We start from the raw sequence: 22,967 nt of genomic DNA, 5'->3' as shown, positions 1-22,967 counted from the left end.
ATTTCTATACTGGTTACTTACTGCATTAAATTACAGCATTCACATTCATCCACTACGCAGTGCGCACTATAGATATTCATGGTGCACACTAACAAACAACTTCCTCTTCGACTGTGCCACACGCCTCATAATCCCCTGAAACAGAGGAACATAATATAGTTCCGCTCTATACATTTTGTATCACTTAAAGAACTGTTAAAGCAAAATTTGTGTGAAACAATTTTTAAAAAACCACTTAACATCCATAAATCAAACATACTCGCAAAAGATCCAGTGACAAGAAAATTAGATGTCTTGTTTTTAGTTTGCTGACTGATTGCATTATTCCCTAATTGTCCTGCAATGCCCGACTCCAATAAGCCACAATAAGAACAATCCATTGTTCCTCGCTATAAATTGTATTCATTTAATTTCACTTAATAATCCCCTGAAACAGAGCAATATACTATAGTTATGCTCTATACATTTTGTATCAATTAGGCTTTCAAAACAGAACAGTTTTGAACAGTTTAATCAGAATCAGAATCAGCTTTATTGCCAGGTATGCTTACACATATAAGGAATTTGTCTTGGTGACAGAATCTTCTAGTGCACAACAATACAAAACAGCAGCAAGACAAATAAAATAAAAGACAAATAATAACAAATAAATAAATAAAAATACAAATTGGATAGAAAAAGTATATATAGAATACACAAGACAACAACAACAACAACAAAAAAAAAATGTATATATATACACACACACACACACACATATGCACAGTGCAAGGGAACGTAATGGCAGAAGAGGTTGGATGTGTTGGATAATATAAAAAGACTAAACTGTGTACTGCACATAGTTATTGCTCAATGGGGCAATTTAACTGTTCATGAGATGGATAGCCTGAGGGAAAAAACTGTTCCTGTGCCTGACGGTTCTGGTGCTCAGAGCTCTGAAGCATCGGCCAGAAGGCAACAGTTCAGAAAGATAATGGGCAGGGTGAGTGGGGTCCAGAGTGATTTTTCCAGCCTTTTTCCTCACTCTGGAAGTGTATAGTTCTTGAAGGGAGGCCAGGGGGCAACCAATAATCCTCTCAGCAGTCCGAACTGTCCTTTGTAGTCTTCTGATGTCTGATTTCATAGCTGAACCAAACCAGACAGTTACTGAAGTGCAGAGGACAGACTCAATGACTGCTGAGTAAAACTATATCAGCAGCACCTGTGGCAGGTTGAACTTCCTCAGCTGGCGAAGGAAGTACAACCTCTGCTGGGCCTTTTTCACAATGGAGTCAATGTGGGTCTCCCACTTCAGGTCCTGTGAGATGGTAGTGCCCAGGAACCTGAATGACCCGCTGCTGCCACAGTGCTGTTTAGAATGGTGAGGGGGTCAGAGTTGGGATGTTCCTCCTAAAGTCCACAATGATCTACACCGTTTTAAGCATGTTCAGCTCAAGGTTGTTTTGACTGCACCAGACAGCCAGCTGTTTAACCTCCCTTCTCTACGCAGACTCCATCATTTCGGTTGAGGCCGATGACAGTGGTGTCGTCTGCAAACTTCAGGAGCTTGACAGAGGGGTCCTTGGCGATGCAGTCATTGGTGTAGAGGGAGAAGAGTAGTGGGGAGAGCACACATCCCTGGGGGGCACCAGTACTGATTGTACAGGTGCTGGAAGTGAGTTTCCCCTGTCTCACAAGCTGCTGCCTGTCCATCAGAAAGCTGGTAATCCACTGACAGACAGATAAGGGAACAGAGAGTTGGTGTAATTTAGTCCGGAGAATAGCAGGGATGATGGTGTTGAAAGCCGAACTGAAGCCCACAAAAAGGATCCTTGCATATGTCCCAGGTCTGTCCAGATGTTGCAGGATATGATGCAATCCCATGTTGACTGCATCATCCACAGACCTGTTTGCTCGATAAGCAAATTGAAGAGGATCTAGAAAGGGTTCAGTGATGTTCTTCAGGTGGGCCAACACCAGTCTCTCAAATGACTTCATGACCACAGTCGTCAGGGCGACAGGTCTGCAGTCATTAAGTCCTGTGATTTTGGGTTTCTTTGGGACAGGAATAATGATTGAGCGTTTGAAGCAGCATGGGACTTCCCACTGCTCCAGTTTAAGTAGAATTCACAATGTTAAAAACACGATGTTTTTTAACAATTAAAACTCAATTGAACTTCCATAAGTCAAACAAGATTCCTTTATTTGTTGCATACAAAGTTAACACAAGACAAAGCTGGAATGACCTTTTGTTTCTGTTCAACAAGAGAGCACAAGACAGGAACACTCATCCTCAAATTCTCGTCAATTTAAACGTTTTTACACTTTTCCTAATGACTTTGTGAAGGCAAATAAAATGTACATGGCAAACAGATTATATACAGTGAAGAAAAAGTGACATATACAGTAACATGATAAAAGAATGTTATGATTAAAAAAAGTAAAATGAAAGTATGTTATTATGGGTCCACCAAAACAAACATACCAACCCCTGTATCAAACCAAACATCAACATAAACCTCATCCATCAATTCCCTAATAGAGCTGTTATAAAACATTTGTTAGAAGATTAAATTCAATGACCTGAGGCAGACTAGGTTCAGTGGTTTCAAATTATAAACACTGCAGATCATTGTATTCATATTCTTTGTAGTGAGAAGATAGTTTATCAAACTTTAGCTTTTGTTAAAATACATTTACCCTGAAGAGGTGTAGGATGAAATGGCTGCAATACCCACTGTGAACAACACTTGCATTCATCCACTACGATAATAAAATAGCTGTGGGGGGGGGCTCTGCCTTTTTTGGATATGGTTAAATACAGACATACCATGCTGTCACCATGCTGATACCTGAGGTGAGAGAAGTCACATTTGGCTCACAGTGGCTTTTACAGCCTTTTCTGTCATTCAAATTTTAGAGACCGAGAATGGACTACTATCACTTTGTGAAATCATGAATGAGTGTTTTTTTTAAGTTAAAACAAAGAGCAAGCATTGAGAGGGGCCTTTGTTGATGATGATGGACAGGAGAGTGTGTTTTAGGGGTTCATGGGCGATGGAGAAGGGTAGGAATTTAGGATGAGGAAGCTCTGAAACCATACTGGAAGGCCTGCTCTTAATGGCAGCAGCCTCCACAGTGGCCGCCACCATGTGCGTGCCCCGAGATCTCGCCGTATTTTGTTCTTCGGCACAGAATCTCATAGGAGCAGTCATCTCCACAGCAACCTGACATGCTGGGTGAAGTTTCGTCAATCTCAAACCTGAGAGGAAGACGACAGCCATTAGAGTATTCATACTTTGACACCGCATAAGCATTGTAGTGACATCACAAGAATTCACCTTTTTCCTACGTCTCATAACACTTCGCATGAATTGAGTAACTTTTGTCAAATGTTCAACAATCAGTGACTGCAAAGGAGCTCAGTCAAAGGCTTGTTTTAAACAAGATGTAATAAGCATTTGCAAAGTAAAATTGAGTATACACAAAATCTAGTGTACAACGAGGTGACATTTCACTCACTGACCATCGAAAGACAATGAAAACATGAAAAAGTTCAGCAGCATTTTTATCTCTTTTACCATATACAGTATATATCATATACAGTACACTGTTATGTGTGTATGTATGTGTAATATATATATATATATATATATATATATATATATATATATACACACACACACACACATACTATATGGACAAAGGTATTGGGACACCTACAGGAGCTTTTATGACATCCCATTCTAAATACATAGGCATTAATATCGAGTTGGTCCCCCCTTTGCCTGCTATAACAGCTTCCACTCTTCTGGGAAGGCTTTCTACAAGATTTGAGTGTGTTTGTTGGAATTTCTGCCCATTCTTCCAGAAGCATAGAATTTTCCAAAATGTCTTGGTAAGCGGAGGCATTAACATTTCGGAAATTTCTATGCTTCCAACTTTGTGGAAACAGTTTGGGGAAGCCCTTTTCTGTTCCAGCATGACTGTGCCACAGTGCATAAAACAAGGTCCATAAAGGCATGGTTGGATGAGTTTGGTGTGGAAGAACTTGACCGCACAGAGCCCTGACCTCAACCCTATCGAACACTTTTGGGATGAACTAGAACGGAGATTACAAGCCAGGCCCTCTCGTCCAACATCAGTGTCTGACCTCACAAATGCTCTTCTGGAAGAATGGGCAAAGATTCCAACAGACACACTCCAAGAGTGGAAGATGTTATAGCTGCAATTTGATATTAATGCCTATGGATTTAGAATGGGATGTCATACAAGCTCCTGTAGGTGTAATGTGTAGGTGTCCCAATACTTTTGTCCATGTAGTGTATATATATATATATATATATACACACACACACACACACACACACACTGTATATTGTTGTGTAAATATACTTGTTACAATATTGTACTGACAGTTACATACAGATCATGACAGTACATTTACTTTCAGACAAATGTGATGAATAAGTTATTCTCACTGAGGATTTGTGTTTTTAGCCATTTTTAAAAAAAACTAACTAGCAGCCTCATGTCTCTCTCTCGAACTGGCACCTCCAGCTAGTCTGTATCCCCCTCCCGGCTGATTAGGACAATTCAGTACCAGGCACCATGGCCCGGCCACGCCCTCCTCCTCGTCACAATCTAATAATATGTACTTAAAGGATAAATGTTTAAGATCTAGCATATGCTACCACAAGTATCAAAATAAATCTTGCAATATATACTTTCACTTCAAAATCGGAAATAGCACCCACAAAGGTGGATAGCTGAATTTCTTTTTCAGTAGTTGGCAAGGAACCTGTTGCTATGGTAACTGTTATTGTCTAGTGTTTGGTAGATTACAGAATCCAGTATATAAATTAGTATTCAAAGGAGGTATAGGAATGTGATATAGCAAGGGTTTTGAATATGTATTAGTCATGATGGATGGGACTTACTGTAAAGCCTCCCTGAAGAACTGGTAAGCCCCATGATTGTGTTTAAATACTGTCAGCATGACCTTTTTCATTTGTGTGCTGAGGAAAGACACAAAACCAGAAACAGATTCATGATTACTGAAAGAAGTACTTACTACATTAAATTCCATCAAAACTAGGAGTGCTGGATGTGGTACCTGTTGGCAATAAGCTGAAGGATTTGGATGAGGAATTTGCCCAGGCCTTTCCGTCTGACTTTACTCTCCAGTTGAACTTCATAACTGTGGAGATATTATTAGAGTGAATTAGATGCAAACACAAGTCTCTGCTTTCATACGACATAGAGAATCAGTGAAGTCATACAGTGCACAAGACAGACCCCTGCTCCACACAGGCAAATAATGTGTAATAACTGACAGAGAGATAGATCTAATGGGGCAGCATTACCAATATAAAACCTCATCTCCACACTCTACATCAAATCGAAAGTGTGAAAACGCTACAGGTGTAGAGTCAGCTTCACGAGCAAGGAGATACCACGCCCTCTCATCCTTCATCTCCTCTTTCTTCTCTCTCTCCTTCCATCCCCACTCACTCTGTTCATATCTACCAAAAAATATAAAACAAATTACATTGTTAAAACCCATACAAATGAAAAGTGCATACACATTTCTCAGATGCAAGCACCACAAGTTCATTATTCATACGTTTATAATAATAGTTCAAAAAGATGTTTGAGTAGGTACTCTAAATGACCAGTGAGGTGGAGATCAACTGTAGAAAAGCTCTTCAGCTTTAATGTTAAATGTCATTTGAAAAGGCCGCATTATACTCCTGCGACAAACCTGCGGCGTAGCCTACGCATTTACAACTCTGCTGTTTCGCTTGCGTCATTATGCGACTACACAGCCAAAAAGTTTATAGTAAGAAAATGCCTTTATTTCTGAAATAACACTAAAATTGTGCACATTAAGTACATAAAACCGCTATGGCAGTAACAATGTGGGGATGTTGGATTAGCCCACATGTTGACTTGCTTAATACCTACAGCATCTGCATGTTGGCTCTAGTCAAATCATAGGCCCATTCCGCTGTGTCTGGACTCATTGCAGTTACCCGTCTACACTCAATCTCCAGGTTTAACCTGTGACAGATTCACACACTTTCACAATATTAGTGTGGCACGTTAAAAAACAATGGAGTGATTTCAGTTCACCAGTTTACTGACAGACTATGACAGGAGGAAACAAAAAGAACAGCATACCCATTTCTGTCATACTTTTTGAACACTGGAAAGGCAGACAGAGGATCTTCAAGCTGAAACGAAACCATGCAACATTAGCATTATCTCATTATCTGTGATAAAACTTCAACACTGTAAATGCTTATCGATCGCGTGAACACCTTAACACAGAATACACACTGCGTAGCAACCTTAAATTATAATTCTCTCATCATTTACCCACCCTAATGTCATCTCAAACTCTTAAGATTTTATCTTGGAGGTCACGAGACGGCATGTGAGGAGCAGACGTGTGAACGGCAAGCTCCGCGCACTTTGCTAGTTTTGATCATATTTGTGTTATAAACCAGTGAGATTCAATAAACCCTGATTCTTAACTGTTCTAGGAAGACAATATGTCAAAAAATTCAAAATTTTCGGGCTCTGGAGACATTGAAAGACACTTACGTGCTCAAGCTGATTCCCCTCAGCGGGCCAGAAGCCCCGGACTCAATTCAGACGGTGAACTGAAAGAAATCGGGCGTAAAATGATGAATGTGTCAGCAATGCTGAGGAAAGTCGTTGCAGACATGGAGGATCTTGCTGTAATACGATCGATCGATTACTACCATGGAGACGAAATTCTCCAAGTTGGTTACAAGATTGTTGGACATCGAGAGACAGATCGATTATCTGAAGTCATCGGAGAGGGAATTAGCTGCTAACCCGCTAACGACCAAGGTGGATTTGGAAAGCATTTGGGAAAAACTGGAGGATTTGGAGAATCGTAATCGATGAAACAACGTCCGAATTGTTGGAATTCCGGAGCATGAGGAAGGCCGAGATATGATGAAATTCCTAGACGAGCTCTTCCCGAGTCTGCCCAGGCCATGAGCTGGAAATCGAGCGAGCTCACAGAGTCCCAGCTCGGAGATCCTATGAAGATTCTGGACAAATTTCTGAGATCATCCGATAAAGATCTCGTGTTGCGTGAGGAGTAAAGGAAGGCTATCTTGGAGGAACCACAACATTTTCTTTGCGTATTCGATAAGAGAGAAACGTGAACGATTCAGGGAATGCAAGAATCTCTTACATCAACGGAAGATCGCTTTTGCTCTGATGTTTCCGGTCAAACTGAAAATAGATACTAAGGATGGCCGCAAAGTATTTACATGCCCACAGCAAGCATTGTCCTACATAAAAACATTGGAGTGAGTGAGCCATTTGGTGATTTTCATGTTGCCGCCTAGTTGACCTGTCTCACTGAACATACACTCGACTGTCCGTGGAAACTGAGCACCTTTTTCGCTTCGTTTTGTGCTGATTTCGCCTAGCAGCTGGAGTTTGTTTGTATAGTATCATTTCTTCAGGACAGCTTGTGGATGAATCTGCTCGTTTTGGGTGCTTATGCCTCCTGTTGGCTGGAGTTGGTTTTGTGCAACATTCTTGCGGGACATTGGAGTGAGTTTGACTGCCTGAAGAACTGAACGCCCCGTTTTTGTTTTTTTGGTGCTGGTTCCGCTAGAGGCCGAAGCTTGTTTTGTGTAGGTATACAGCTTGGAGACAATTAAGTGGATGAATCTACAAATTCTTTGTGTTTATTCTGCTTATGGGCTGGAGTTTGTTTTATAGATTATCTTCTGTTGTGTAATTCTGTATTACAAATTTTTGTATAGAAGCACTGGACTTGAGCAATCCGATGGCAAAGTTGTTGCGGGGACTCTTGTAGGTGTACATGGACTGTTTGAGTTTAGAGGGATGGATGCCGGTTGGTGCTGTCGTCAGTTCAGTCCCTTAGTCTGGTAGACTGTAGGGACATCACACAAAACCGAACAACCAGCTTCCTCCATTCTTCTCGATTCTCTGTCTTTCTCAGGGAGTCGCTCAATGTCAAGCCTGTCCACTCTCGGATGTTGTCTTCCCATCTCTTTCTCTGCTTGCCTCTCTTTTCCCTTGTACGGTGCCTTGCAGGATTGTCTTGGAAAGTTCTGATGATCTTGAGACATGCCCGTACCACTGCAGTTTGCGTTTTTTCACAGTGGTCAGAAGGTGACGTGGGGTTAATGCACACGTTTTTCTTTTTTCAGTTTTTTCTGTTCTGGGGAAAGTTTGCGATTTGATTGTTGCACTAATGTGGAATGTGGTCTTTATAATTTTATTTTTGACACACAATCTAATTTCTCTAATATGTCTGTAACACTTCTCAGTGGAAGGAGGAGGCGAGAAGCAGATTTCCTGGTTCAGGTAAGCGTTTTATTCTCCTCACTGCAGCAAATACACTCTTTCAGGGCTTTTACCCTGTTCAATAACTCACTCTAAAAATACACAAACTACTTCACAAAAATAAACTCTCAACTTTGCAATAATAAACTCTTGGCTTCACAATCGGGTCTCTGATGCCCAGGCTCTCTCTCTTGTCTACCTGCGGTGTGGCTCTATTTATGCCGCTCTCCCCGTGCTCACTGAAATTAGAGACAGGTGTTAGACATAATTTAACTCAGGCGTAAGCGCCCTTACCGCTTTCACTCTCTCCGGAGAGATGCTTGACCATGCCCCCGCTGCCACAATGTCAAAATATTAATATAAATGGATTGTCTCTCTCCACGTGGAATGTAAATGGGTTGGGGAACCCCATAAAAAGAAGGAAGGTTATTTCTTTTGATATGATATAGTGTTTCTTAAAGAAATGCATCTTTCACCGCAGGAAACTGAAAAATTTGGGAAGATATGGGGTGGACATGTTTTCTTTAGTGCTGGCTCAAGTAAGAGCAGGGGAGTCATTACATTGATAAGTAAACATCTACAATTCAAATGTCTTATACAGATTAAAGATAAATTAGGAAGAGTCATTTTTGTTTTTAGCAGAATTTCAGGAGCAAAGGTTGATTTTGGCTAATATTTACAAACCTAACGTTGATGATCAGGGCTCTTTTATAGATCTTGAAGGGATGTTGCAAGTCACTGGCACCCCTCATGACATAATATTGGAAGGAGACTTTAATCTTCTGATGGACTCAGTCCTTGATCATAGTGAAGCAAAAGTGTGTAAGCCCCCTAGAGCAACAGTGACACTTCACAGGATGTGTAAAAATTTAGAACCCATCTGGTAGGGACTATACATTTTTTTCCATCAGTCCATAAGATCTATTCGAGAATATATATATTTTTTATATCTAAGTCCCTCATTTCATCTGTTGTTGATTGTTCAATTGGAAACATTTTAGTCTCAGATCACGTCCTGGTGAGTTTAGAGGTGTTGTCACATATGGAGAAAAAGAAATCATATAGTTGGTGCTTTAATGGATCCCTTTTGCAAAATCTTGATTTCCAACAAATGCTTAAGGCTGAAATCAATGTTTACCAACTGGTCCTCAGTATCCTCTGTGGGAAGCTTTTGGCTAGATATACAAAGCAGAGAGAGATTTTTTCCACCATTCCCTCAGTAAAATCTGCTGGTGGTGACATTTTTACCTCAGCCATTGATATTAATAATGCTTTTAAAGAATTCTATCTTGATCTTTATAGTTCCACGTCTTCGTCTACAGATGAAGATATTAGAAACTTTGTGGAACCATTAGATCTTCCTAAACTGACGACTGAGCAAAAATATTCTCTTGATTCTGAGATAACCTTGGAGGAGTTTGACGAGGTAATTAAGGCCTTACCTACAGGCAAGGCTCCGGGGCCAAATGGCTTTGCCGCTGAATTTTTTTAGATCTTATGCTACAGAACTGGCTCCACTTTTGTTAGAAGTTTATAAGGAATCATTAAATAATGGAAAGCTTCCGCCAACCATGACACAAGCCCGGATCACTCTGATTCTTAAAAAGGACAAAGATCCAAGTGAGTGTAAGAGTTATCGTCCAATTTCCCTGATCCAGCTAGATGTAAAAATATTGTCAAAAATGTTGGCCAATCGATTTAGTAGTAATGACATCTCTTATACATATAGATCGGGTGGGATTTATTTGGGGCCGTAGCTCTTCTAATAACATTAGGCGTTTTATCAATATCATGTGGTCAGTTGCGAATGATCAGACTCCGGTTGCTGCCATCTCACTTGATGCCGAAAAGGCATTTGATATGGTAGAATGGGATTATCTTCTTAAAATTTTGGAAATATATGGGTTCGGGAATTGTTTTACTGGATGGATTCATTTACTTTATAGACACCTGGTAGCGGCGGTACAAACGAATGGATTAATTTCAGATTATTTTACTCTGGATAGGGGTACCCGGCAGGGTTGCCCTCTTTCCCCATTATTGTTCTGTCTTGCCCTGGAACTGTTAGCAGCCACAATAAATAAGGAAGATGATTTTCCAGGAGTGGTGGCGGGAGGTATGGCGCATAAACTTTTGCTTTACGCAGATTATATTTTATTATTCGTCTCCGACCCCACTACATCTATGCCTTGCCTCCACAGAATTATTCATTCTTTTTCTAAATTCTCAGGATACAGAGTTAATTGGTCTAAATCTGAAGCTTTGGCTCTGACAGCATACTGCCCAGTAACGGCTTTTCAGCCGGGTGCCTTCCAGTGGCCCAAACAGAGCATTAAGTATTTGGGCATCTTATTCCCCGCAAATTTGTGTGATATAGTTAGAGTTAATTTTGACCCCTAAATAAAAAGGTTTGAGCGATGTGAGCAGGTGGGCTTCATTACATTTATCTATGATTAGAAAGGTTTATGTTATTAAAATGAACTGTACTCCAAAATTCAACTACCTGCTACAATCTCTCCCTGTAGATGTCCCCCTCTCTTATTTCAAGCAATTTGACAGTATAGCGACTCGCTTTTGCATGCGGTATGGACAAAAGTGTCCAGACATTTTTTTAAATGTTGCCTCAAGCATATGGCGGAACCCAAAATTACGTATTAATAAGTCCCCTTTCTGCTGGTCAGAGTGGATTGTGAGGGAGGTTAAGATGCTCGGTGACCTATATGAGAGTGGACTGCTAAAATCTTTTGAACACATGGTTCAACATTTTGGGATCAGATCTTTAGGCATTTACAGCTGCACCACTTGCTCTGTACTATTTTTGGGAGTAGCATACACCCCCCTAAAGTGGCAGATACTCTGGAAGTGGTGATTACTGCTTTTGGAAAAGGTCATGAGGCATCAGTGTATTACACCCTGCTAATTCAGAGTCTGGGGGACTGAGCTTCAAATTCTCTCAAGAGATTATGGGAGAAATATTTAAACTTGATATTGGAGGAGGGAGTGTGGGCTAGGATTCTAAAAAATGTCAAGTCTGCATCTAGAGATGCAAGAGTGCGCCTTGTGCAATTCAAGATTTTACATCGATTCTATCGGACCCCCTCTAGATTGTATAGGCTTGGTCTTAAAGACAAACCCACCTGCTGGCGATGCCAATCAGAAGATGGGGACACAACCCATGTTTTTTGGGGATGTGTTAAGATCCAAGAGTTTTAGTTGAGGGTTCAGAGCTTCGAGTGTGACGTGGTTGACACTCAGTTTTTGTTTTGACCCAGACTGTGTGTTTTGGGTGATGGGGCGGTCCTGAATGTGGGTGATAGATATATGGAGAGCTGGGTCCTGACCGGCGTGATGATTTGCAGGCAGGTCATCCTCAGGGGATGGAGGTCATCTGGTGCACCCTCATTTCATGAGTGGTGCTTCGAGCTGGGCAGGGTGGCGGCGTTTGAGGAGATGGTATATAGAAGGCTGGCAACCTGGATATATACATCAGGAAGTGGGGCGGCTATCTGGCCTTTTTGGAGGGCTCTCAGGGAGGGGCAGCAGAGAGGGACTAGTTTTTTTTTTTTAATTTATGTCTCTAAATATTTTCTGTTTTATTGTCTATTTGTGTGTCTTTGTCAGTTGGCTTTTGATCACTGGAGTGCTTGTTTGTGTCGGGTGGGTGTGTGTGAGGGGGGTTAATGTTCGGGGAGAAAAAGTTATGATTTCATGTGGTTTGATTTATGTCTGTTATGTCTGTGTGATTTGCTGCATGGAATCAATAAAAATTGTAAAAAAAAAAAAGATTTTATCTTCCGCAGAACACAGAGATATTTTAATGGAGATATGATGTCTTTTTGTCCATACAAAGCAAGTAATGGTGACCAAACTTTCAAGGCAGCATAAAAGTAACACATACAACTCCAGTGGTTTAATCCATGTCTTCTGAAGTGATCCAATCGCTTTTGGGTGAGAACAGACCAAAAGATAACCAATTTTCACTGTACATCTTGCCATTGCAGTCTCTAGGCACAATCATCATTTCAAGCTCGATTAAGCCACGTACACACATGCAGTGACTTTATCGCACGATGTCGCTAGTCTCTGTACTATGAATTTGTTAGTGGGTGTTCCTACTGCTGTCGCTCTAACGTTATTGGTGGACTGCACCTCTGGCCATATCTTTAAAAAATTTGATCACAGATTAGATATATTTCCAATAAAACTAAAATATCCTTCTATTTGATAAGGAATTCATTTTCTTGTCACTAAAAATTTACATTCTGCTTTGGAGAGCGTTTCATATAAATTACAGTAGTGCTGCTCAATACATTAAATCATGAACAAGATTAACGATCAATCAGTGTACGAAATCTACAGATCAAACTCACTCAGGCTGCCAACAATTTCTAAAACGTCATTCTAATTTGACAAATAATCAGTTTTCTTGCCCTATAAATGACCATTCTGTGGTGGAGATCGTTTAAATATAAACTGCAGCAGTGCTCAATGCATCATATCATTAACGAGATGAATGTACGAATCAAACTCATTCAGACTGCCGACATTTTCCTTTCCACGCATCATTTTTTATTATATCCATGTATGTGGATACAGACAAATATAGAACAGTGAAATCGCTCATAGAAACGTCTCATTCTGTCTTGCCTGCACTCCATTTTCTCATAGGAGACGAATGACATGAGCTCTACTGACACCCTCTTCACTCCTATTGGTTGTCACTCCTGAAAGTCGCTCCTCATTTGCACAAAGTTAAACTTTTCTCAACTTTGACGTGCCACACCCACACCTAGTAGCCAGAGGTTGCTGTTGCTCACGTCGCAGAAGTTGCCAGGTCTCATTGAAAATTAATAGGATTGAAGTCGCTGCATGTGTGTATGGGGCTTAACACTTTCTAGTGCTTGACGCATGCGCAGAACACTGGATGATGCTAGGAAGTGTAATTGAACTTGAAATCATGATCATCAAAGAGACAACTGATGTCAAAATCTATAGTAAAAAAGAAGTTATATTTTGGACTGTTCTCACCCAAAACTGACTGCATCACTTCCAAAGACATGGATCAAACCACTGGAGTCTTTTTGGTTACTTATATGCTGCCTTTGTGTCCTTTTTGGAGCTTGAAAGTTTGGGTACAGACATCATATCTCTATTAATTATCTTCGTTTGTTTTCCGTGGAAGAAAGTCAAATGAGTTTGAGATGACATAGGGTGAGTAAATGAGGAGAGAATTATCATTGTTGGGTGAACTATTCCTTTGAGACATTTAGAAAACCTTCAATCCATATCTTCTCAAGAGCAGTTTTACGATTTTAACCTCTTAATCTCATACCTTATTAGCTGCATCCACCTTGGCACACACTGCATCCATTGCTGCCCTTTCTTCAAGCCTTCTCTGCTTTTTCTCTTTTGCTCTGTTAGATTTTCTCTGGATGTTTATGGAGAGACAGATGCACAGTCAGACATCATCCTCAGACAGAGAGACACAAAACAAAACTGTGGCCGAGCCATAAATTAGAATTATATTACTACTCTGATGGTCCTACTCATGGAAATTCAACAGTAAGTAATATTGGACAACAAATTTATCTGATACCTATAATGATACCTAGAGAGCAGGTCTAGCTATATTAAACTGATACTGATATATTATAGTGATATATACTGATGCTCAGTGGGTTTCTCTCAGAGGCCAGCCTATCTCCCGAAATGACTAGCTAAAATGTGCCCAATATGCCTCTAAAACCAGCCTGAACAACCAGCTTAGGGTGGTTTTGGGGGGAGGGGTTCTCAGCAGGGACATGATACAATAACTATTTCCCACAAAATCCACATTTTTTTTTAACACTTCAACCCATGAATTGGCCTGCCATTCACAAGCAAGTAATACTGTTTGCCTTCAAAACAACTCCGTATTAAACAACAGTATTATAGCAATTATAACTGCAACTTTATCTATTTGCAGGTGACTGTAAAGGGGTAGTGAGTGACATGTTTGTGGTCATCATAGGATGACTGCATTTCTTAAAAGGTCTGGGGTTAACAGAGTTTTTAAGAAGCACGTTGTCTGTGATAAACATTAATATACAGCTAGGCACAGAGCCACATAACCAAGCTTCTATTGATCTAAAAGTGGAATAAAACATGGAAGAAGAAACAAGCAGGAAGTAGGTGCTGTGAACACTTAAGACACGTGGAGATGAACGTGCTTCAAAACATTTCACGCTGCTGCGCTCCAGAGATGAAGTTAATTTTCTGAACTGAAGCCTGGACTGAATGCATAATATAAGGCTACACTGCTGTTATAATATATGGTGCCGTGATCATGCAGTGGCTGCTGGCATCATGTCCACTGATTAAATGCCTGCATGACGACTCTTATGGCTGACTGACACATTCACTCATATCTTACATGCTCTTCACGTCTTTAATGTACAGACTGTTCCATACCTTACACAACGTTCTTTATATGAGGTGCTAATGCAAGCAGTTTGACAAAAATAGCAACAGTTTGCCTTGTCAAAAGGATCATTAGTGTTATTGTGTTTAGGGTTAAAGAAATGGTGCAGTCGACGATCCACATGAAATGAATCAGAAACAAATCACACACACACAGACATACATTCACTCCCACACACACACACAGACTCACTCACTCGAATACACACACACACAGACTCACTCACAGACACATTCACTCAGACACATTCACTCACAGACTCACTCACTCGCGCACACACAGACTCACTAAGACACACACACGCACTCACACTCTCACAGACTCTCACACTCAGACACACACACACACACTCACTCACTCACTCACTCACTCACTCAGACACACACACACACACTCACTCACTCAGACACACACACACACACACTCACTCACTCAGACACACACTCTCACTCTCACAGACACACACAGACACACTCACTCAGACACACACACAGACACACTCACTCAAACACACACACACAGACAGACAGACACAGACACACTCACTCACACACAGACACACTCACTCAGACACACACACACACACAGACACACTCACTCACACACACACACACAGACAGACAGACACAGACACACTCACTCACACACAGACACACTCACTCAGACACACACACACACAGACACACTCACTCACTCACTCACTCACTCACTCACTCACTCAGACACACACTCACTCAGACACACACTCACTCAGACACACACTCACTCAGACACACACTCACTCAGACACACACTCACTCAGACACACACTCACTCAGACACACACTCTCACTCTCACAGACACTCACACGCACTCACTCAGACACACACAGACACACTCACTCAAACACAGACACACTCACTCACACACACACTCACTCACTCACTCAGACACACACTCACTCACACACACACACTCACACACTCACAGACACTCACACAGACACTCACTCACACACACACAGACACACTCACACAGACTCACTCACACACAGACACACACACACACACAGACTCACTCACACAGACACACTCACACACACACACACACACTTAGACACACACACACAGACACTCACTCACTCACTCACTCAGACACACACGCTCACTCAGACACACACGCTCACTCACTCACTGACACTCACTCACTCACACAGACACACTCTCACAGACACTCTCACACACTCACTCAGACACACTCACAGACACACACACACACTCACTCTCACAGACACACACACACTCAGACACAGACAGACACACACACACACAGACTCACACACACACACAGACTCACTCAGACACACACACACAGACTCACTCAGACACACACACACACACACACACACACACTCACTCACTCACTCAGACACACACACACACACTCACTCAGACACACACACGCACGCGCACTCACTCAGACACGCACGCGCACTCACTCAGACACGCACGCGCACTCACTCAGACACGCACGCTCACTCACTCAGACACGCACGCTCACTCACTCAGACACGCACGCTCACTCACTCAGACACGCACGCTCACTCACTCAGACACGCACGCTCACTCACTCACTGACACACTCACTCTCACTCAGACACACACACTAACTCTCACAGACACACACACACTCAGACACAGACACACACACTCACTCAGACACACACACTCACTCAGACACACACACTCACTCAGACACACACACACACACTCACTCACTCACTCAGATACACACACACAGACACTCACTCACTCACACACACAGACACACTCACTCAGACAGACACACACACACACAGACACACACACTCACTCACTCACTCACTCACTCACTCACTCACTCACTCAGACACACACACACACACTCACTCACTCAGACACACACACACACGCACTCACTCAGACACGCACGCGCACTCACTCAGACACGCACGCTCACTCACTCAGACACGCACGCTCACTCACTCAGACACGCACGCTCACTCACTCAGACACGCACGCTCACTCACTCAGACACACACGCTCGCTCACTCACTGACACACGCTCTCTCACACAGACACACTCTCACAGACACTCTCACACACTCTCACAGACACACACACACTCACTCTCACAGACACACACACACTCAGACACAGACACACACACACACACACACTCACTCACTCAGACACACACACACAGACACTCACTCACACACACAGACACACTCACTCAGACAGACAGACACACACACTCACTCACTCACTCACTCAGACACACACACTAACTCTCACTCAGACACACACACACTCAGACACAGACACACACACTCACTCAGACACACACACACACACTCACTCACTCACTCAGATACACACACACAGACACTCACTCACTCACACACACAGACACACTCACTCAGACAGACACACACACACACAGACAGACACACACACTCACTCACTCACTCACTCAGACACACACACACTCACTCACTCACTCAGACACACACACACACACTCACTCAGACACACACGCTCACTCACTCAGACACACACGCTCACTCACTCAGACACACACGCTCACTCACTCACTGACACACACGCTCACTCACTCACTGACACACTCACTCTCACACAGACACACTCTCACAGACACTCTCACACACTCTCACAGACACACACACACTCAGACACAGACACACACACACACACTCACTCAGCACACACACTCACTCACTCAGACACACACACACAGACACTCACTCACACACACAGACACACTCACTCAGACAGACAGACACACACACTCACTCACTCACTCACTCACTCACTCAGACACACACACTCACTCACTCACTCACTCAGACACACACACACGCTCACTCAGACACACACACGCTCACTCACTCAGACGCACTCACTCTCACACAGACACACTCTCACACACTCACTCAGACACACTCACACACTCACTCAGACACACTCTCACTCTCACACACTCACTCTCACAGACACACACACTCACACACACAGACACACACACACTCACTCAGACACACACACACACAGACACACACTCACTCAGACACACACACACAGACACACTCACTCACACACACAGACACACTCACTCAGACAGACACACACACACACACACTCACTCACTCAGACACACACACACACACTCACTCACTCAGACACACACACTACACTCACTCACTCACTCAGACACACACACTCACTCACTCACTCACTCAGACACACTCACACTCACTCAGACACACTCTCACACACTCACTCAGACACACACACACACACACACACTCTCTCTCTTACGGAGATCATGATGTGCTTCCATCAGGCTTTGTTCAAATTGCCACACGCATTTATCAAAAACCAAAGTAAGCGCAAAGCTAACAACAAACATCAAGGACAGACAAACTCACCCCCATTGTGTAGATTTTATAAGACCACTCTTGAAGAGACTACTGTACTCTAAAACGCTTTAAGAAGTTAGAGATCAGTATCTGGAGATGAGATGGGGTTTGTGGTAAGGAATGTTAAAAATGCTAACGAGCGAGCTAATCTGCTATAACACAACAGCTCGCTGTTTGGACACTTGAGAGCAGCGACGTTTGTTTCCCTTTTATGTTTTACGAGCCAGACTCGCGCCAAGAAGCGTCTCCCTTTCTTTATCTCCTTCTCCTTTCCCCCCTCTCTTCACTCTTTCTTTCCCTCTCAACAGCATTAGCAGCCGCCACTGAGTATTGGGGAAATGACGACACAGAGATTTGGGGTTAAGGGTCGAGCTCTCCACATGCTTCCTCACGCAGAGTGGTAACTGTTGACCTACAGGCATTACAATAAAACACAAAATAAATTACATTAAAGGCAGTTTCCTTTGACATCTGTTCTGGGAATTTTTGTCGTTTGCTACATAAATTCCTGTAAAACTTCCAGCATTTTGGAGGATACTGCCAAAAATAGTGTCAACAGGTCATTACTGGAAATAGATAAAATATATTACATTTGAACAGACTACAGGATTTAATATAATAGTTTTTTAATAATCTTTTTTTTTTTTGTACTTTTCTATCAAAGTTCACATGTCCAACATCAAACAGTCTGCTGCATGGGCAGATCTTCAAGGAGGACAGTTTTGATATACCGGTAGTTGTCTTTACATGGAAAAGCCTGATATATAACTACAATTGCAGGGCTCAACAATAAGGATGGCTCAGAGACAGTGTGAGAGACTTTCAGGCCACTTGACAGAACAGTCACTTGCCCTATTGTGCCAGTGCTGTGTTGTCGCTAAATATTACATTCTTTGAACTTTTACATTTTATTTAGCTTTGAAGTGCTGATTACCATCCACTTGCATTGTATGGACCTACAGAGTGGAGATATTCTTCTAAAAATATTTGTTTGTGTTCTACTGAAGAAAGAAAGGCATACACATCTGGGATGGCATTAGGCTGAGTAAATGATGAGAGAATTTTCTTTTTTGAGTGAGCTATACCTTTTTTTTAAAGTCCTTTTTTTTTTTTACTATAAATTCTCCTCCCTGCACAGTAGGTGGCGATGTGCATGAAGAGTGCGAATCTCCAAAAACAAAAGAAGGAAAATGTGTACGTGGAGATTTATAGTTAAAAATACTTAAATATTGATCTATTTCTGGGACCCACACCTATCATATTGCTTCTGAAGACATGGATTAAATCACTGGAGTTGTATGGATTACTTTTATGGTGCCTTTGCTTTTGGAGCTTCAAAATTTAGGTACCCACTGACTTGCATAAAGTAATGTTTACCACAGATCTTATTTTACTCATAAGTTTAAAACCCCATTATTAATCCCCATAGGAAAATCCAGAGGGAACCCATGGTGAATTAGACTTCCGGTTTCACCTAAAAATTGACGTCACGGCTGAACAGCTCTATTGTCTATAAATGTAGACGGTTTAGTACAGTGGTTACTCTTCCTAGAAGTGGCCATCTATCCAAGATGACTCAAAGGGGACACCACAGAATGCTCAATGAGGCAAAAAAATAGCCCTAGATTGACCGCTAAAGACTTTAATGAATCATTAGAAATGGTTAACATCTCTGTTCATGAGTGTACTATACGGAAAACATTAAACAGGCATGGTGTCCATGGTAGGACACCACGAAGAAAGCCGCTGCTTTCCAACAAACACATTGCTGCGTGCCTTAAGCCAAAGATCACCTTGACACTCCACAACGCTACTGGGAAAATGTTTTGTGGACTGATGAAAGCAGCACTATGTATTGCATAAAAAGGATACCAACATGAAGACATCATCCCAACAGTGAAGTACGGTGGAGGGAGCATCATGATTTGGGGCTGCCTCGGGGCCTGGACCGCTTGCCATTATTGAGGGAAAAATTAATTCCCAAGTTTATTAAGATATCCTACAGGATAATGTCAGGGTGGCTGTGCACCAGCTGAAGCTCAGTAGAAGTTGGGTGATGCAGCAGGACAATGACCCTAAACATCAAGGTAAATTCACTACAGAAATTATTAAAAAAAGAAAATCCACCTTTTGGAGTGGCCCAGTCAGAGCCCAGACCTTAACTCAATAGAGATGCTGTGGAATGACCTCAAGAGAGCCGTTCACACCAGACATCCTAAGAATATGTCTGAGCTGAAACAGTTCTGTAAGGAAGAATGGTCCAAAATTCCTTCTGAACGTTGTGCAGGTCTAATCTGCAGCTACCGGAGACACTTGGTTGAGGTTATTGCTGCCAAAGGAGGACCGACCAGTTATTAAATCCAACGGTTCACTTACTTTTTCCACAGCAATGAGAATGTTTAATGGGATGTGTTCAATAAAGACATTAAAGATTATAATTGTTTGTGTGTTGTTAGCTTAAGCACATTGTGATTGTCTATTCTTGTGACTTTGATGAAGATGAGGTCACATTTTATGACCAATTAATGCAGAAAACCAGCTAATTCCAAAGGCTTCACATACTTTTTCTTGGCACTATATATATATATATATATATATATATATATATATATATATATATATATATATATATATATATATATATATGTATGTATGTATACACTGATGAGCCAAAACATTAAAACCACCTGCCTAATATTGTGTAGGTTCCCCTCGTGCCGCCATAACAGCACCAAACCGCTTCTCAGAATAGCATTCTGAGATTATATTCTTCTCACCACAATTGTACAGAGTGGTTATCTGAGTTACCATAGACAGTTCAAACCAGTCTGTCTATTCTCTGTTGACCCCTCCCATCAACAAGACATTTCCATCCACAGAACTGCCCCTCACTGGATGTTTTTTGTTTTTGGCAACATTCTGAGTAAATTCTAGAGACTGTTGTGTGTCAAAGTCCAAGGAGATCAGCACTTACAGAAATACTCAAACCAGCCCGTCTGGCACCAACAATCATCCATGTGATTATCTAATCAGCCAATCGTGTGGCTGCAGTGCATTAAATCATGCAAATAAGGGTCAGGAGCTTCAGTTAATGTTCACATCAACCATCAGAATGGGGAAAAATGCGATCTCAGTGATTTGGACCATGGCATGATTGTTGGTGCCAGATGGGCTGGTTTGAACATTTAATATATATATATATATATACTGTACTATATATATAGAGAGAGAGAGAGAGAGAGAAAGAGAGAGAGAGAGTGCTGCTAGACAGTCAGATATGATACAGATGTGACCGACCTTCATTTGAGCTTGAAATGGTAATTTTTTAAAAAAAGAGACATCACATCATTCTATGATGTTTATGATATCTGTTGCCTGATGGCAAAAAGACATCAAGCGCCATTACACACTGCAGTAACTCTTTTGTCCACGAGGACGCACTAGTTGACTATGCAGAGCAGCAACTTTGCTGCTGTGTAGGAAGAAACTGCTACTTCTTGCGTATCATCACCATGGACAATAATTGCATGGTTGGGACTGCATCGAGAGAATCAGTTGCAAAACGTCCAGTGCTATGTCAAAGCTAAATCCTCACAAGGCACTGGGAGGGTGCCCTTTTAGACTGTTTTCGCCCATTCCTAATTCAACATCTATTACCTCTGACCATCACTACAGAGCAACAACCAAACAGTCTATCCATGTGTTGAATGTTGTAAATGCTCCATATTCTTGTCCCCGCCCCTCCCGCAGATGGCCCGTCACAAAGCCCCGCCCCGAACCTTTTGTTTTCGGGTATAATCTGTCTCGCGGCGGGTAGAGATAGCATTTTCAGGAGGGGAAACAAAGGAGGCAGGGGAGGTTAGAAGGTTCACCGCTGTTTCCGCAGCACCACAGCTCACACTGAACTCACTCTAGATACATGCACGATACAGTGATTTTAATAAGTGTTGAAGCTAACATAAAGATGGCACGATGAGAACAATAGCTTGTGCTTCTCCATGTTACTGCCAATAGTGCATATCCACACATTGGCATGCAAGCTTCACCTTCAGGCCTGGGGTTGCGAGATTTCAGTACTCAAAACCTAGTAGTGACTCTCTTTTCCTTGCATGCTGTGTATGTGTGTGTGTGCGCGCGCGCGCGCCCGTGTGGGGGTGCCAGAAGAGGAGGAATAGAGAGAGGGGGAGGGGAGGAAAGAGGAACTCAGAGGTGATGAGGATGGAGGAAGTCTAGAGAGGAAGAAACAGGGGAGGAGAGAGAGACCAGAAAGGAAATATATCCATATAGGGACAATTAAGGTGAGTTTGAGAGAGTGGAGATGGTGCTTTGCTGAGAATTAGGAAGATGGCACGATGTAGGGTTGGGAGGACATGGTAGAGAGAGGATGGCTGGGAGGGGTCTTGTGCCACAAGTGCTGGTATGCCTGTCTCTGTTATTGTTTGCAAGGCAAAAGGGCCACAGAGAAAGAATATTAATGCATACGTATGTGCAAAAATAGGACCTGTCCGTCACTTGGTCCTGCTGCCAGAATAGTGTCAGAAGGGTGTGTTTGAGACCATTCTGAATTCAGTCTTCATTTAGTATATTCCAGTATTAAATTTGAAGTTTAGTTCTCACCTGCAATGCCTCTAGGTTATGTTCATTTAATGCAGACCAAGAACCATGGCCTACACAGTGTAAGTGATATTGATTTATTGAAGACT

The 22,967-nt window shown here is 42.1% G+C and overlaps 1 protein-coding gene across 2 annotated transcripts; it reads right to left on the bottom strand.

Annotated features, from left to right (window-relative positions):
• Nucleotides 1-2,161: 2,161 nt before the first annotated feature.
• LOC127445161 (N-alpha-acetyltransferase 40-like) lies at nt 2,162-18,602 on the bottom strand. 2 transcript variants are annotated; one of them, XM_051705030.1, is made up of 8 exons: nt 18,274-18,602; nt 13,676-13,771; nt 6,163-6,215; nt 5,947-6,042; nt 5,346-5,504; nt 5,096-5,179; nt 4,920-4,997; nt 2,162-3,241 (listed from the first exon to the last, which is right to left on the bottom strand). In XM_051705030.1, exons 1-8 carry the CDS (start codon nt 18,277-18,279, stop codon nt 3,097-3,099), a joined length of 717 nt encoding a protein of 238 aa, XP_051560990.1. In that variant the 5' UTR covers nt 18,280-18,602; the 3' UTR covers nt 2,162-3,096. The 2 variants fall into 2 exon arrangements, with proteins under 2 accessions (XP_051560990.1, XP_051560998.1); XM_051705038.1 differs by lacking the exon at nt 5,947-6,042.
• Between the last annotated feature and the right edge of the window lie 4,365 nt (nt 18,603-22,967).

The sequence above is a fragment of the Myxocyprinus asiaticus genome, chromosome 1 (assembly GCF_019703515.2).
Source record: "Myxocyprinus asiaticus isolate MX2 ecotype Aquarium Trade chromosome 1, UBuf_Myxa_2, whole genome shotgun sequence".
Taxonomy (NCBI): domain Eukaryota; kingdom Metazoa; phylum Chordata; class Actinopteri; order Cypriniformes; family Catostomidae; genus Myxocyprinus; species Myxocyprinus asiaticus.
Note: the sequence above shows the minus strand (reverse complement) of the source record. Positions and strands in the feature narration are given on the sequence as shown.

Excerpts from the sequence above, each read along its gene's own strand:
- LOC127445161 (XM_051705030.1), bottom strand. Across the intron at positions 5,505-5,946 it reads AGAGCCAACATGCAGATGCT|ATATGAACAGAGTGAGTGGG; the intron begins GTAGGTATTAAG and ends ATTTTTTGGTAG. Across the intron at positions 3,242-4,919 it reads TTCTTCAGGGAGGCTTTACA|GTTTGAGATTGACGAAACTT; the intron begins GTAAGTCCCATC and ends TCTTCCTCTCAG.